We start from the raw sequence: 18,146 nt of genomic DNA, 5'->3' as shown, positions 1-18,146 counted from the left end.
AATCAATGAAAAAAATCCCAAGGGAAATTAGAAAATATTTTGAACTGGATAATAATGAAAGCATAACATATCAAAGCTTGTGGGATGCAGCTGAAGCAGAGCTTAGGAGAACATTTACAGCTTGAAAGGCTTATATGAAAAAAGATGAAAGGTCTAAAGTCAATGACCTCAGTTTCTACTGCAAGAAGCTAGGAAAAGAAAACCAAAGTTATGACAAAACAATTAGAAGGAAGGAACTAGTGACTATCTGAGCAAAACTCAGTAACACAGGAAAAGAAAGAGAGAAAATCGACAGAGTCAAAAGCTATTTAAAAAATGTTTAATCCACAAAATGGATACTCTTTCCCCCAGGTAGACTGGTAAAAGAAAAGAAGAAAGGGAGCAGGAGAGAGGGGGCAGAGAACAGGGAGAGGGTGGGAGAGCGAGAGCACAAATCACCACCCTCAGAAATAAAAGGGACATTACAGTGAAAGGCCTGGCCATCTGCGTGGGAACAAAGAATGTCACCCCTCCAGATACAACACAAAAATTAACTCAAAATGCATCCTCTAGTGAAAAAGCAAAAAATAGAACATTTTTAAAGGAAACCACAGGTGAAAATATCTATGATATTGTAGTAGACAAAGATTTCTTAGGACACAAAAAACACAGACCATTACAAAAAAACCAGGTTAACAAATTTATCAAAAATAAAAACCAAAATTCAAACTCTCTTCAACAGGTATCATTTAAAAAATGGAAAAGCATGTGACAGAATGATAGAAAATGTTCAGAATACATATATTTGACAAAGGGCTAGAATACATAAAAAAAAACTCGCAGAACTCAGTAATAAGAAAACTAAAAATTGAATAAGATAGAGCGGTGCTGTGGCATAGAGGGTTACACCGCCACCTGCAGCGCTGGCAATCCCATATGGGTGCTGATCCAAGTCCTGGCTGCTATGGTTCCATTCCAATCCAATCCAACTCTGATCCAATCCAGCTCCCTGTTAATGGCCTAGGAAAAGCTACAGAGGATGGCCCAGGTGCTTGGGCCCTGTACCCTGGGAGACCCAACTGAAGTTCCTGGCTCCTGGCTTTGGCCTGGCCCAGCCCTGGCCATTGCAGCCATTTGGAGAGTGAAACAGCAGATGGAAAAATCTCTCTTTGTAATTCTGACTTTCAAATAAATAAAACAAGAAAAAAAAATCAGTAAGATAGTGGGAAAAATGTTTGAACATAGTTCAAAAATGGGACAACATAATGGTCAATAAGCACAAATGTTCAAAAAAACAATGTTCAAAATTACAAGTCACCAAGGAAATGCAAGTTAAAACCAAAATGAGATATCACTATATACCCCTAGAATGGTTAAATAGACTAAGAATACAAAGTCCAGGTAGGAGTGTGAGATAATAGTATACTCAAACTTCTGGTAGGAGTGTAAAATATTCCAACTCCTTTGAAAAACAGTTTGACAGTTTCTTATACTTTTTTTAAAGATGTATTTATTTGAAATGCAGCACTACGGAGAGGGAGAGACAGAGGCAGAGAGAGAGAGAGTGTCCATCGGCTGGTTCACTCCTCACAAGGATGCAATGGCCACAGCTGGGCCAGACCAAAGGCAGGAGCTTCCTCCACGTCTCCTATGTGAGTGCAGGGCCACATGTACTTGGGCCATCTCCCACTGCTTTCCCAGGGGCATTAGCAGGGAACTGGATGAGAACTGGAGCAGCCAGGACTCAAATCAGTGCCCATATGGGATGCCAGTGCTGCAGGTGGCAGCTTTGCTAGCTACACCAGACTGCTGGCTCCTTGACAGTTTCTTAAAAAGGTAAACCCATACCTAACCCTACAATCCAGCTATCCTAGTACTAGGAATTTATTCAAGAAGAATAAAAAACATATGTCCACACAATGATTTGTATAGTAATGTTTATACTAGGTTTTTTTTTTTAAAGATTTATTTATTTATTTGAAAGTCAGAGTCACACACACACACACATACACAGAGAGAGAGAGAGAGAGAGAGAGAGAGAGAGGTCTTCCATCTGCTGGTTCACTCCCCAACTGGCCGCAATGGCCAGAGCTGCGCCAATTTGAAGACAGGAGCCAGGAGTTTCTTTTGGGTCTTCCATGTGGGTGCAGGAGCCCAAGGAATTGGGCCAATCTCTGCTGCTTTACCATGTCATAGCAGAGAGCTGGATAGGAAGTGGAACAGCCAGGACTAGAACCAGCGCCCATATGGGATGCCAGCACTGCAGGTGGTGGCTTTACCCACTATGCCACAGTGCTGGCCCCTATATCAGTTTTATTCACAATAGCTCCAAACAGGAAAAAACTCAAATATATATCAATAGGTGAATGGATAAATAAACTATGATATGTTCTTACAATGGAACACTACTATGCAATGAAAAATAATCTAGGCAACCTATGTGCATTATAATTCATTATGCTGAGTGAAATAAGCTAGAGAGAAAAAAGCACCTACTGTAGAATTCATTGGTATGGAATGCTAACAAACTTGTAGTGACAAAAAGTGTTTAAAAAATACCCCCCTGCAGCCAGTGCTGTGGCGTAGCCGGTTAAACCACCCCCTGCAGTGCCAGCATCCCATATGGGCACCAGTTCAAGACCTGGCTGCTCCACTTCCGATCCAGCTCTCTGTTATGGCCTGGGGAAGCAGTAGAAGATGGCCCAAGTCCTTGGGCCCTTAAAACCACATGGGAGACCTGGAAGAAGCTCCTGGCTCCTGGCTTTGGATCAGTGCAGCTCCAACTGTTGCGGTCAATTGGGAAGTGAACTAGTAAATGCAAGACCTCTCTCTCTCTCTCTGCCTCTCCTTCTCTCTCTGTGTAACTCTAACTTTCAAATAAATAAATTAATCTTTTAAAATAATATCCTCCTTCCTTCCCCTAAAATAATGTATCATGGGTATCCTGGATGTGAACGGGGAAGCAGAGAAGCTGCCGGTGACTGAAGTGGTGCACCTCTGCGCAGCGGCGGTGGCTCCACAAGTACACACAATGATCAAAACTTCCCAGACGGACATGGTCTCTCTAGATGCAAGACATTTATGTGAATTCATATGCATCAAAGTTGATTTTTAAAAAATGATACCCTGAACATGAGCAATAGGAAGAAAGCTAGCTAGGGAGAGACAGAGTTCAGATATACTTTAAAAATAAAACTAACAAGACTTGCTGGAGTCAAACAAAGACGATTCACTTCTGAGCCTTGCAGAATCACTAAAACGGGCTGACACAAAACAGCTTGCCTGGACTGCAGCCCATAGCAGATCGCTTCTGGGATTGAGAATCAAATTGCAGATTTTTCCTGCTTTCAAACACCACCACCTTGTGTTTGTACGTGTAATGAATACCACAGGGTGGCTTGGGAGGCTTGTGTGCCTTCCAGGAAGGAAGAACCCAGTGCAACAACTTCGGGCATTTTTTTTCTTCTTCTTCTCTTTGGATATTACATCATTCATGCATGGCCGTCACTTCCTCCTCCAACTCCCTCAGGCCCAGGGCCGTGAGCAGCCAGGAGCTGAAGTATGTGCACTCCACAAGAACATGTGTCCAATAATATGTGGACAGGAAACCCTAGTGCCTGGTGCTGCCGCCCCAATACTACACAGCAAAATTAGTAACAGCTTCGAGAATGCACAACAGACATGTTGAGAGCTCTGTGTGCATATTAAACACAGGATGGACAAAGCCAAGACATTTGACGCCTTCCTCTGCTTTCCGAATTCTGCCAACAGTTTAGGATATCCAGCTAAGAGAAACGCAATGAAACCTGTTCAGAGTTCCAGAAAGCTTATCAACCTTATGAAGATACATGCTTGTAATTTTGTTTTAAGAACATTTACTCTATTGAAAATAGGGGACAGGATCTTTCTTCTCCAGGAGGTGAGCAAATAAATAGCTGTTTGGAGGAAAGAAAAAGAAAACATAGACATATTTTTATTAACAGGAAGATTTTGAATTGGCTAATGAAAATGTAGCCTGACAGAGCAAGCTAGAGAAAGTTTTTAAGAATCTGGTGTCTATTTTAATGGAAAAGGGTGTAATATATAAATGAGTTTAAACACAGGTAAGTCTAAATCCAGGGTCCAAAACAATCTACATTTTCTATTTTAATAGAAACAGGTTCCAGATTGTCAGCCATGACCCAGGAAATGGCCTGGATTTTTCTCTGAGCCCAGGATCAGGGATACAATGTTCTCTCAGACTGTTTGCCCAATGTCCTGATAGGATTTGAAAAAAAAAGGCAATAAAGTTTTCAAACTTTAAAAATCAAAGTAATCTTGGAGATGATCTAAGGCTCCTCCTCAGCTGTTAAAGTGAAACAACTGAGCCCAAATTGGTGGCAGTATGATGTGCTCAGGTTCACGCACAGAAAATGATGAAAGGTGGGTAAGAACTAAAGTCTCCATGATGCTGAGCAATCAAGAAAAAACTTTTACATGTGGCAAGCACAGCTCTTGTGTTTCACACACAATATTTCATTTTATCATAAAAAACAGAAATCCTTCCAGGCAGGTATGATTATCTCCATTTTACAAATGCCAAAAAATAAATATATAAAAAATAAAATGAGGCTTAGAAGGATAAAAGTCACTTGAGCAGAATGGTTTCGATTGTCAGTGGAGGTGTCAGGATCTAAACTTAGAAATCTCAGATAAAACTCCACTCTTGGATAATATTTTCACAGTACATCCAGGGAATAAACGCCTTGATTTGTGGTATATGCCAATTTCAGTAGTGAAAAGGGTCCCTCCATAGCTAATTTCAAGCTACCAACATAGGATAACCGGATGTAGACCTGAAAAGAAGGCACACACTCAGCTTTCCTGAGCCAGCGTGAGGCAGCTCCAGTACCCCACCGGACACACCGTGCAGTTCTGAAATCCGTGGCTCAAAGCACGGTTTGAAAAGTCAACATGTTTCTGGAAGACAGGCAGAATTAGACTCAGCAAGGCTATGTCCAAGAAGCAGACCTCACCCAGTGCCTGGGGGGAGTTAGTGGCCTAGCCTCCTAGACTTTTTGTAATTATAACTCGGGGCACCTCCCAGGAACCACCAGTGAAAGTGAGTCCCCACTGTCCACAGCAGTGATCTCCTCAAAAAGTCTCCCCTTCCTGGCTGGCCTCCCATCCCTGTCTTATTTCCCCTCTCCCTCCTGGGGCTTCCTGGGATCACTTCCCAGATAAACTATCTCAACTTATACCCACACCTCAGGGTATAAGTTCCTCAGGGCCTGAGGAAACCCAAAGTAACAGATGAGTTTAATAAATCAAGCATTAAGCCCAACCGAAGGCTCCTCTCTATGCATGCTATCCCTTTGGACATTCAGTAATCTACCAGTAGGGGGCAGGTGTTTAACCTAGTTGTTAAGACTTCAGTTATGACGCCCACCTCCGGGACAGGTGTTTGGCACAGTAGTTAAGCTGCCACATGGGATGTGCACAAGCCATTTCAGGGTTTCTGAGTTTGAGTCCCAGCGCCACTCTGAATTCCTGTTTCCTGCTGATGTGCATCCTAGGAGGCACAGGTGATAGCTTAAGAAGTTGGGCCCCTTGGGGCCGGTGCTGTGGTGCAGTAGGTTAAACTTCTGCCTGTGGTACTGGCATCCCATATGGGCGCCGGTTCTAGTCCCGGCTGCTCCTCTTCTAATCCAGCTCTCTGCTATGGCCAGGGAAAGCAGTAGAATATGGTCCAAGGGCTTGGGCCCCTGTATCCACATAGGAGACCGGGAAGAAGCTCCTGACTCCTGGCTTCAGATCGGTGCAACTCCAGCCATTGCAGACATCTGGGGAGTGAACCAATGGAAGGAAGACCTTTCTCTCTGTCTCTTCCTCTCACTGTCTGTAACTCTACCTCTCAAATAAATAAATAAAATCTTTTTTTTTTTTTTTAAAAAGAAGAAGAAAAAGTTGGGTCCCTGCCACCCATATAGGAGACCCAGATTGACTTCCTGCCTCCAGATTTCAGCTTGACCCAATTCTGGCTATTAAAGGCATTTGAAGAATGAACCAGCAAGTGGGAGATCTCTCTCTTTCTCTGTCACTCAATCACTCACTCACTGTGTCTCTCTACCTTCCAAATAAATGAAATAGCATCTCATATAGGAGTGCCTGTGTTCAATTCCAGGACCGATCCCTGACCCCAGCAACCCTGTAAGGCAGTTGTGATGCCTCAAATAATTGGGTTCCTGCCACCTACACAGGAGACTTGGATTCAGTTCCTGGGTCCCAGGTTCAGGCCCGGGCCAGCCCAGCCAGCTCCTCCTCTCAAATAAATAAATGAATGAATAATCAATGAATCAAGCAGTCAATGTACCAGTAGGAGAGCTCACTTGAGTAGTACAGCCAGAGACAAGCTAGGGGGCACTGTTCTGGGTGACCTGTTGGCTCTCCTGTCAGCGTCTCTTTCCTCTCCCCTGCGACTGCTTTCTCTGGACACATGGACATCGAGCGGGACACTCACTCTTTGACTCTCATTGGACAATGTGTGATTCTTCCCAGAGGATGCTGCAATTTCAGAAGGAAATCTTGTGAATATAAACATCATTCATAAGGCTGGAGCTGGACTCAGTGATCATAGAAGGGAAGACTTGAGTATGGATGGAGAAATGTCCATTGACACAGTTTCGGTAGATGAGATGCTTGGGTTTTAGGACTGCTGTAGCTCCCCCCTCCCCTCACTGCAAACCCGGTAGTTAAAAGCTCAGGGTCCTCACTTAGGCATGACCGACCCAGCTGTAATCTACTGCAGGTCCCCTACCACCTCTGAGCCTCAGTTTCCCCACATATAAGATAGCAGAAATATACTCTCACCCAGAGGGCATCCATCCTAATAATGAGAGAACAATAATTGTTAACAATGACTGAGTACTAGCTATGCATCAGGCACTTGCTATGCAGTCTCCATTCACTGTCATGATTCCCATTTCATGATGATAAAAAAAAACTTCCCCCAGGTACCCAGCTAATAAGAAGCAGATCCCAGGTCTGAAACTTAGGTAAATCTGATTCCACTCTTAACTTCTATGTTATACAAAGCATAAGGAAAATGTGGACAATTATCCTTACTTCATGGTAATCTCTTAGGCAGTCTCACTGGGGAAGGACTACACTGGGAAACACAGGCAAGGACAGGTGCTTGGCAAACCAACCTCTCACAGAGTCTCAAAAAGAAACGGCTCAATGCCAAGGTCTTAATAAATAAAAAGTCTTCAGAGCAAATAGATTTTGGCTTCTCTTTCTATTAATATCTAACTTCTTAAGGTTCTTCCAACTCTATAATTTCCTTCTCTGGAAGGTATACAAAATCTTTCAATGACTTTCAAAAAGCTAGAAAGTCAAGAGTAATATGCATCTTAAAGTTAGGCAAAATTAAGTCACTCACTAAAACATGTTCACTCAATGCTATGAAGAGCACTGGAGTAGTAGTCTTACTTTCAGCCTGGATCTGGCACTCACCAAGATGCGTGACCCTGAGCAAAACCACACACCTCTTCTGTGCCTTTAGTTTTTTCACTTGTTAATGTAGCAATCATAATCCTCATCTTGCCTTTCTTGATGTGAGCTGAGAGAATCGGGTGAGGGATCTATGTGAAAATACTTCACAAATTATAAAGCAGCACACTGATATGGGAAATTCTCAGTATTAGTCAGTTCATCAGTCTAGTGAAGGAAATTCTTGAACAAGACAAACTAAAGCCCAAAGGCGGAGGTGAGCAGCAAGCAGGAGTGAGGAGTCAGATGGGGAGAAAAAGTAGCTGTCAGTACCCCAGTTTCAGGGCTGGCAGTTAACCTTCAATCAATTTTATAAGGCCAGGAAATAACCATATTTTTAATTAAGTGCCAGTGGTAGGCTCCGCAGCATAAAATTTAATGGTAGGGAAGACAGCAACTTAAGCAATTTCTTACCTCTCCTTCTAAGAAAGAGATCTTCTCTAAAAGCTGCAATATTAAGAGCTGTTTCTGCTGCACTTTTTTCTTTAATGACTCAATCTAGAAAGAAACACATTGAGAAATGTTATTCAAAAATGTAGCCTTGTCTGAGTGCAAGTTACTTAACCGGAAGAGAGGATGCTGGTTTTCATTTAAACAGAAGCCGCATACTGACTTCTGTTTTCATGGAATGAGATTCACATGAGATGCCCAGGAAAGCCAGATGCTGCGTTCAGGTAAGCTTGGGATATTGGAAGTGATTTCTGAGTCACATCTCATTAGCTTTGTTAAACTCAACATCTCTCCATGGATGTTGCTTCGCACCCCCTAATAACATTCTATAGACAATCCAAAGAACATCTTCAGGAAATGCTGATACAAGTCTTCAACGAGCTTGGACCGATGAGGCAGCCAGCATTTCAAACCGTCAGCTCTGTCACTCCCATGAATAACTTCACATTTGATCCACCAAGTGTTGTGAGTGTTGATCTGGGGAAAGGATCACCAAAACTGCTAGTGAAACTTAAAGGATTAAGGACTCGTGTGGCCCAGAGTAACCAGCAAAGGCTTCCTAAGTGGACTTGAGCTGGGTCTTCACCTGTATTTTTATAATATGCTCTATCTTGAACTGCTTTTGTTTTTTGTTCACATATCATATCTCCTTACAAACCACACTTCCCTAAAAGCAGAAATCAGGCTACTGTGCACCAAGCCATGTCTTGGACAACACTAGGAGCACTATGTGGGGTTGATGAATAACACACCAACTTTCCATTAGTCTTGTACATTAAACTTGAACATTTGATATATAGTGCAGCACAATCATGTTTGGAACCAAGATGCTTAGTGTTTGAGAAAGAAAAACAAGTCTGAAACAAAATAAGTAAAAAACAAAGTTTTGTTAAATTTAGAGTGACAACAGCAGTACAGACTCGTAATCTTTTACTTGCTTTTGCAAAATAGTCATTCCTAATCTGTCCACTGAGAAAATGTAGAAACAATAAAAACATAATAAAATCCAGATTGTGGTCTCTAAATACTATTCACCACTTTAAAACAAAAACAAAAACAAAAACAAAACACCACACATCTTGGAGAACTGGCCCGCCCCAGGGGGGCAAAACATAAACTAGATGAATCTAAGAAACCTTGTCATGCCTGAAAATGAGGCCATGAAAGGGTATCCCCTTGGACCAAGGATGGGACAATTTGGGCATTAACAAGAATAATGAATGTAACTGAGTAAAACACATGCAATATATAAATATTAAAGAAGAATAAATATTAAATGGTGTCATTGGACACCACTGGAAGTGACAAAAGACACCAACCCCTTCCTTAGATACTTGGCACTTCAGAGGGAAAATTAAAGCTTTATTTTGATTTATTTGTATACACTGAATTTTGAGATTCTAAAATGCTTTAGTTATGAAGAAAAGGTTTTACTTTACAAATTACTTTCAGTTATTCAATGGGGAAAGAATAAAAGAATTAGAAAATCACAATTTTGCAATCTCTAGGCAATAACTGACTCGAGCCACCATCATCAACAGATGAAACAGTGAGGCCAAAGGCTGACAGAGGAACTCTGCACTTGGGATCTGGGGCTGTTACCACCTGGATGCACAATCAGCATCGGCCTCACCCAGGAATTTAATGTCCCAGATGCCACAGAAAATAAAGCGCACAGCACCACCCATTCAGGATTCTTGTCTCCTACCCCAACCCCTGAAACTCAAAACGCAATCTAAAGCTGGCGCCGTGGCTCACTAGGCTAATCCTCCACCTTGCGGCACCGGTACACCGGGTTCTAGTCCCGGTCGGGGCGCTGGATTCTGTCCCGGTTGCCCCTCTTCCAGGCCAGCTCTCTGCTGTGGCCAGGGAATGCAGTGGAGGATGGCCTGGGTCCTTGGGCCCTGCACCCCATGGGAGACCAGGAGAAGCACCTGGCTCCTGCTATCGGATCAGCGCAGTGCGCCGGTTGCGGCGGCCATTGGAGGGTGAACCAACGGCAAAGGAAGACCTTTCTCTCTGTCTCTCTCTCTCTCTCTCACTGTCCACTCTGAAAAAAAAAAAAAGGCAATCTAATCAAGCTTCTGAGATAATAAAGAAACAAAAAGCCAAACCCAGAATGTTAGAGTTTTCACAGCACAATTGACTCAGTTCCTACAGCAAGGCACTGGGAAGGGTGAGGGTTTTGGTCAAGCAGGAAGAAACATGCTCTGAGGAAGGGCTTCTGGGCCATGACAATCCAATGTGACCACAATGGATGCTGAATGGAACAAAGCATTAGTAAAAAGACAGGGACTCTCATTACAGATAAGGATTAAATGACACCAGGAGTTATCAATTTTGTTAGGCGATACATGATCCAAGAAGTCAATGCGCTCTAGAGATACACAGTGAAGTACAGAGGAAAGATATACAGAACACCGAGGGTTTGGGTTAAAATATGCACAGCGGAAAATATAAGAGGAAAAGAAAAGCTACATAAAGCAAATATGGCAAATCTTGCTCTTTGATGACCCTCAGTAGTGAGTTTAGGAGGCTTCAATGAATAGTCTCTCTATTCTGAATGCAATTGGCATTCTTATTATAAAATGTTTTCAGTGCCATGTGATGTCAAAAAATTTCATCTTCTGTCAAGAAAAGTAAACCATATAAAATAGAATAAGAAACACACTCAAGAAAAACTATTCAATATTGATATTAATTAAAGAAATTACCAGTTAAAAATAGGAGCAAACTACATTTTGATACCTATTAAATTTGCCCCAAAACTACTGACTGGAGGAACCAGTGTGGGCAGGCTTGGGAGGGGCAGCCACTCTTGTGTGTTGCAGGTGGCATTGTAAATTAGAATGACCCTTTAGGCAATTTAGCAATAAATATTCAGAGCCATAAAGCTGTTCATACCCTTTGACCCACTAATCCCACTCCTGGGAATTTATCCTGAGGATATCATTCAAACATAGGAAAAAAGCCATATATATAAAGATGTTCTTGCTCCCATTATTTATAATAGAGAGAAAATGGAAATAACCTTAATGTGTAGCACTAAAGGAACAGGTAATAAATTATGGAATATCAATTTGATGGAGTATATTACCTAAACACTAAAAACAAACACACTACAAAATGGCAAAGTGTTTACAAAAAGGCTCAAGGGACCAAAAAAAAAAAAAAAAAAGTCTACAGTGATGAAAGTAAAACCTAGAAAAGAAGTTAAACAAATGAAATAGTTCTGGAGTTGTGGTAAGATTACAGGAAGGGGGGAAAGATGTGTGTAAATTTCCTTCAATATCTGTACAAATAATTTTCAAAAATTATCCTCATGTTCTTTTTTCCATTCCTTCCTATAGTATTAACATTTTTAATCGACTTTTTAAAACTTCTAAATGATAGGCGAAATGGGTATTGAAATTAACCAAAGGTTTCCAAGGAGGTCAGGGGTAATATTTAATCAAATAACACAAAAGATGACTTCAAATGCCTGGTTTCACTGTCCCTGAAGGACTCAGTGGCTTATGAGTGAAGGAAGTGACAAATGTAGTTTAACAACCGCCCCACCCCACCCCGCAATGAACAGCTCATAGTAAGATGCTGAGAGGATTCTACTGGCCTTTGTCCCCTAGATTTTAGTCTAAAAACTACAGCCGGCCTCCATATCCATGGGTTCTGTTTCCAAAAACTCAATCAACTTCAGATTGAAAACATTAGAGGGAAAAGATCATGTCTGTCTTGATAACGTGCAGACATTTTTTCTTGTCATGTTCCCCTAACAATACGTATAACAGCTATTTCCACAGCATGTACTTTGCATTAGGTATTATAAGTGACACAGAGATGCTTTAATGTATACAGGAGGAGATGTGCTGGTTACGTGCACGTACGACATTTTCTACTATGGACTTGAGCATCGACAGATCTTGGTATCCACAGAAGGTCCTGAACTAGTCTTCCAGGGATAGGAGGCGACTAAGTCAGCAACAGGCAAAGATGGCATTTGCAGAGAGGGCTCCAGGGAGCAGGACTCCCAGTTCTTGTGAGAGAGCAGAGGGCTGGAGCTACATTGAAAAGGCACCTGATTCGGGGAGAAGGAACAATCCATCAGAAGGACTTGGGGTGCTGAAGCTTCTGACAGCAGCAAGGAGCTATGGTGCTACTGTGCCAAAGGAATGCATGCAGGCACCTTTGCTTAAGTCCTTGAGCACTTCCTACAGAAGTCCTCTTGCCCAGTATGTTCTGTGACCAGGGTTGACTTGTTCCAACTAGAGAAAAAAACCTAAACGTTAAGGCTTCCAAACTCCGCCTGCCCTGCGAGGGATGCCAGCTTTGAATGCCAGCCTGGTCTCCCTGCAGTCCGCCCTGGAGCACGTCCCACGCCTTTCCCCAGTGAGGCGCCCAGTTCCTACAGAAGAAAGACTCCCACGCTTCTGGATGTGGAAGCACTGCGGTAGTATCAGACTCCCAGGACTCCGGTTCTTTTTTCACTACCTCCGAATCACACAGCTATGTGTGCTATTTCTGACTCCCAACATCAAACAGCCTAGAAATATTGTCTCCTATAGCACCTGGTACTTGAGGACCACTCAAAAGTTAGCTACTGTTATGTGATTCTAGGTATTTCTCCATCCCTAGACTGTGAGCTTTACATTCTCAGACTACAAATAAACAAATCAATAAATCCATCCCTCTACCCCAAAACAAACCATTCCTTAATGTCAGGGGCAAAACTGTCTAGAACAAACTCTTGTATACCCAGTTGAAACAAGATGCCCTTGGTTAACGTATATTCCCAAAGTACCTCCAAAATCAAGGGTCACTCCAAAATCCAGGGTACCAAGAAAGTGAAATCCATGAGGTGCCTTTGCTCTTACTAGCTCCATTTAAGTTTGCAAAATTGGCTTTCAAGAGACTTATTTACCTATCACAAAGCTGCATTTAGGTCTAGCTGTCACCAGGTGGTGGTAAATGACCCAAGTTAGAAAACTCAAATCGGCATTCAGAACTGAGCAATGAGGAACGTTCATTTTCCAGACCTCGGCTATTCGGTTTATACAAGTACGTAATCCTTTACCACAGCCAAATTTAAATGTCAAAAAGAAACCTAGTAGCAGGCATCATTTTTAAAATATGGAGGGGAAAAAACACATTGTGGTAAAATCTGGAACCTTTCAACTGATGTGAATAGAATTTGGTCTAACTTTTGTCTTGATCACCATGTTTCTGTGTAACTCAAACTGAATATATATCTTATAGCCTAACTGATCATAGAGGAAGTAATGTGTCTACAACTACAGGCTGGTTTGATATTTAAGGAGGGAGGAGGGAACAGCAGTTTTAATTTCTTACTGGTAATGACTTTTCTTCACATAAGCCACAATAGAATTACCTTCATAAGTAATTTGAGCTACAATCACCCTCAGCCATAGCTACACACTGAAATTACGTAGGGGCAGCTTTTACAAAATGCAAACATCCGAGTTCTGGCCCTGGAGATGCTTAATATCTCATTCTGCTACCTAAAAAAACATGCCAAAAGTGTGCAGCATCCGAACTCCCTAGTACGGCATATGAGGCCCTTCTGCTGAGGTCCACTCTTCTCTTCCCTGTTGCACTTCATGCCCACCTTGTCCCACAAAAACCCTGTATGAAAGCCTCTCCAATCTCTGGAATGAACTTCGTTCCTCTGCCTCTGGGCGCTTGCAGGCTGGTGCCTCCATTGAGAATGCCTTCCCACGCTCCTTCCCCCTCTCCACCAGTCACCTCCCAGACCAGCACTTGCCAAGCCCTCCAGGCTGGCTTTGTGGGTCTCTTCTCTGTGCCACCTCAGTGCTTTGAACAAACCCACAAGAACAATCACTGTTGTCACCTTTTGTTGACATCTTTCCCTTGAACTGGACTCTTAATTCACAGAAAACAAATGTTCAGTGTATCAGCTATCTTAAATAAGAGGTCGCTTCCCCTAAGAGATGCAATCACACTTATCAATCTGCAAATCTTTATAAACTGCTTGGGACACCAACCACAACAGAGGAAAGATTTCCCCCTAATTCATTTCAAAAGGAGAACAAATGCCAGCGAGACCCAAAATGAAGTTACACAAAAATTTCGTAAGGTTCTTTTCTGGATTCCACACACTCCTGGAAGTAAGGAGGTTTCTAGGCTACCTGGAATATTTTTCCATTAATAAAACACAGGACTTGCAGCATTTCGTGTTAGGTGTCAGAAAATGATACAACTCTGCCATTAGAATTACATGAACAGTCCCAATTGGGCAAGACTCATAAACATAACTCAATATTGAACTCAGGGAGTGTGAAAAGAAATTAATAAAGAGTTATTGCAGCAAATAAGTATTAAACACTAGACAGCAATTTGACGTAGGTTGTTAAGAAATTGTGCTTTGGAGTGTTTTCTTTTACCAGTTGGTAAATGTTAATACACAAAAAATGCTTTATGACATCAAAAAGATGCTCATCAGGCATACTGAACACCAGATGCCACATGTACCATCAACTTTGCACCCTTCCCTCACTGATCTTAGAAGCTCATTAAAACTGATGGCCACACTCAGAGGTTTCACACTGAGACAAAGACAAGTCAGCCATGTGGGTGGCAGAAAGTGTCACATTTGCAATTTCTTCAATCTCTCATGAAAGAGAAGCTGCCCGAAAGGGAGAGAATGTTAAAATAATTAATTGGGAGGCCTTTAGGGTGAGATGGCTCCACTGTCTAGGAGTCCCACCTTAGCAAACTGAAACTGAATGTACAGTGAATTATTAAAGCCTAGAAAAGGAAACTGAAGCTTAGCCAATCAGAAACGGCCAACCAGCTCCCATCAGAGGTTACCATTCAGAAGCACCAGCTCACTTCTTGCTAGGTTAACCAATAAAACATTTACTTTGTCTTGCTTTTATTAACATATTATAGTATTTCTTCCTTCATGACCCCTAGGCAAAGCCCAGAGCCACTTTGATTCTGGTGCTTCCTGATTAATGAATACTTGCTTGCTCAAATAAACCCCAATTAAAAAAAAAAAAAAAGCAAGTAAGAAAACTGATGGTCTCATTTAATTAAGCTATTTAAAATCCTGTAAGGGAAAGAGAGCAATTTTTTTTTTAACTAGACTGTCTAAATTTATGATGTTATCATCTTTAAAATTTTGCTTTCATTTTAATTTTCGGAATAAGCAGTCAAGGTGCATAGACCTTATTTAAAATCTAGGTGTAGGGCTGGTGTGTGTGTATATATATATATATATATATAATTTTTTTTTTTTGACAGGCAGAGTGGACAGTGAGAGAGAGACAGAGAGAAAGGTCTTCCTTTACCGTTGGTTCACCCTCCAATGGCCGCTGCAGCCGGCGTGCTGCGGTCGGCGCACCGCGCTGATCCGAAGCCAGGAGCCAGGTGCTTCCTCCTGGTCTCCCATGGGGTGGCAGGGCCCAAGCACCTGGGCCATCCTCCACTGCACTCCCGGGCCACAGCAGAGAGCTGGCCTGGAAGAGGGGCAACCGGGACAGAATCCGGCGCCCCAACCGGGACTAGAACCCGGGGTGCCGGCGCCGCAGGCAGAGGATTAGCCTGTGAGTCACGGTGCCGGCAGGGCTGGTGTATATTTGCGCACACTTATATGTCACAAAACTCGACTATATGGGGCCAGTGCTGTGGCGTAGCAGCTAAAGCCACTGCATTCAGTGCTGGCATCTCATATGGGCCCCAGTTTGAGTCCCAGCTGCTCTACTTCTGATCCAGCTCTCTGCTATGGCCCAAGTATAGAAGATGGCCCGAGTGCTTGGGGCCCTGCACCCCTGTGGGAGACTTGGAGGAAGCTCCTGGCTCCTGGCTTCGGATCAGCACAGCTCCAACTGTTGTGGCCATTTGGGGAGTGAACCAGCATATAGAAGACCCCCCTCTCTCTCTGCCTCTGCCTTTCTGTAACTCTGCCTTTCAAATAAGTAAATAAATCTTAAAAAAAAAACCTCAATAATATATTACTAAAATTCTCCAACCTCTGTCACCAACATTCCCATCTTATTCCTCTTTCTCACAGACCCTCCTTTACAAAGACTTCCTAATTCAAACTATATGCATGAATAATTCATTTTCCCATTGAAAAATTTATCAGCGACATATAACTGCCAATCAACATGTCTAATCAAAATGAGATTATCAACGTTATGAATTCTAGGGCAAAATCATCTGATACCGTATTGAGTTCATGTAGCACTTCAGGAAATATTATGCTGTTGTATTATTTGAAAATTTGAAAATTCCACAAGGAAATAGCTTGAAGACCCCATTATGGTTTTCAAACCCCTCCCCTTCTCCCACTCAGGTCACAGTGGGTGAGTGAACAGACTATGGTAGGGATAAGGCAGACAGGAAGATCCTTCTTGGAGCTCACTGGGACACCCACTGTCTTCTCCTTTTGCTTCCTCATGTCCTGACATGTGTTCAACTCAACCTCCTGATCCCTCTGTGATCTGCTAAACAGTTGTTTTCATTTCTTTCCGGGAAAAGGAATTGTGCAGCAAGTGTTGTAGCTTAGTGGATTAAGCCACCGCCTACAATGCCAGCATCCCATATCAGAGTACCAGTTTTAGTCCTAGCTACTCTGATCCAAATCCAGCTTTCTGCCAATGCACCTAGGAAGGCAGCAGATGATGGCCCAAGTAGGTGGGCCCTTGACACCCATGTGGGAGACCAGGATGAAGGTCATTTTGTCTTCAGCTTGGCCCAGCCACAGCTGTTGTAGCTATCTGGGGAGTGATCAGTAAATGGAAGACTCTCCCTCTCTCTCTCTTTCTCCCTCTCTCTCTGTCACTCTGTCTTTCAAATAAATAACAAATAAATCTTTCAAAAATATGAATCATGTTCAATCATACATCCCACCATGTAAAAAATGAGAAAAATTGGTATTTTACATGCTTCTCTTGAAAAGGTTTGCTATAAATTCCCTTAATTCTATTTTGGAAGTCTTGTAACACAGTAATTTCACAGTTATTGTGTTTTTAAAGTACACTCTCTTTGATGAAAAGCCACCACAAAAATATAAGAATAAAAATAATAATAAAGCATAGCCTCTTTTTTTCACAAAATAATAGTGCATAGAGAAATAGGACAAGATCAAAATCTGCCCTGCACTAATGCAGCATGAAAGAACAGTTTAATAAGGACAAGGAAAATGGTACATTATCTCATTTTGGGGGGAGGGAAGGGAATGAATTAAGGGCACAACAAAACGAAACTGAAAAATTGCTAAATGAAGCTCTGAGCAAGGAAAATGAAAAATCAATGAAGGCATGGAGGGGAAAAGGTACATTTTTCATCTTCATGATGCTTGATTGGGTTTGTGGAAATTCATTTTCAATTAATGTGTCTTGTGGCATTCAGCCAGGCTAGATATGAAAAAGGCACCTATTTTAATCAATTTTTCCTATTAAGTTTGAAGTAATATATAATAATAGAACTATATCATCAAAGGATCCGTTGAAACTGGCTTCTGAGGTAACGTAATCTCATTTGGTTTGATTTCTATCTTATATGAAAGATAACCCAACTTCTCTTTAAGGAAGGGAAGCGCACGCTGATTCTCATGGGTACCTAAAAGTGACTTGGCTTCATAAATGTTAGGGAAGATGAGAAAACTGGTTTCCCAATCTGAGTCCATCCACTAAGGAGGAAGAAAGAGGGTAGACTGGTACTAGGCATTTGCTGGTTTGGCTCATAATTCCAGGGGAGAGTGTTTGCCACAATGAGTAAGACACTACTTGGGACCCCCACATCCTATGTCAGACTGTCTGTGTTTGAATTCCAGCTTCCTGCTAATGTAGACCCCGGGAGGCAGCAGGTGATGGCTGAGGTAGTTAGATCCTTGCCACCCACATGGGAGACCTGGACTGCCCTCGTGGCTTTGGCCTGACCCACTTTAGGCTGTTGCAAGCATCTGAGGAATTAATCTGCAGATGGGAGGTCTTTGTCTGTCTCTTTTTGCCTTTCAAATAAATAAATACATTTCTAACAAAATAAACAACCCAAAGTGATTGTCCACACTTGAGGAAATTGACGTTCTAAGGTGTGCATCATTTGCTCGTCTTCTTAGCATCATCTAGTCCTTCGCAGAGCAGAGACCTAAACCCAAGTCTCTCTGATGCCAAATCCCAACTCTCACCCACACCATCCCACTCCCA

General features: G+C 42.3%; 1 protein-coding gene across 2 annotated transcripts in view; it reads right to left on the bottom strand.

Annotated features, from left to right (window-relative positions):
* MYZAP (myocardial zonula adherens protein) overlaps positions 1-18,146 on the bottom strand; it is a 100,740-nt gene that overhangs the window by 15,122 nt on the left and 67,472 nt on the right. For both annotated transcript variants that reach the window (XM_008268955.3, XM_002717707.5), the window contains one exon: positions 7,924-8,007. In XM_008268955.3, the coding sequence (XP_008267177.1) occupies positions 7,924-8,007 (84 nt within the window). The remainder of the gene's footprint in view (positions 1-7,923; positions 8,008-18,146) is intronic.

This window comes from Oryctolagus cuniculus, chromosome 12 (genome assembly GCF_964237555.1).
Source record: "Oryctolagus cuniculus chromosome 12, mOryCun1.1, whole genome shotgun sequence".
NCBI classification, from domain to species: domain Eukaryota; kingdom Metazoa; phylum Chordata; class Mammalia; order Lagomorpha; family Leporidae; genus Oryctolagus; species Oryctolagus cuniculus.
Note: the sequence above shows the minus strand (reverse complement) of the source record. Positions and strands in the feature narration are given on the sequence as shown.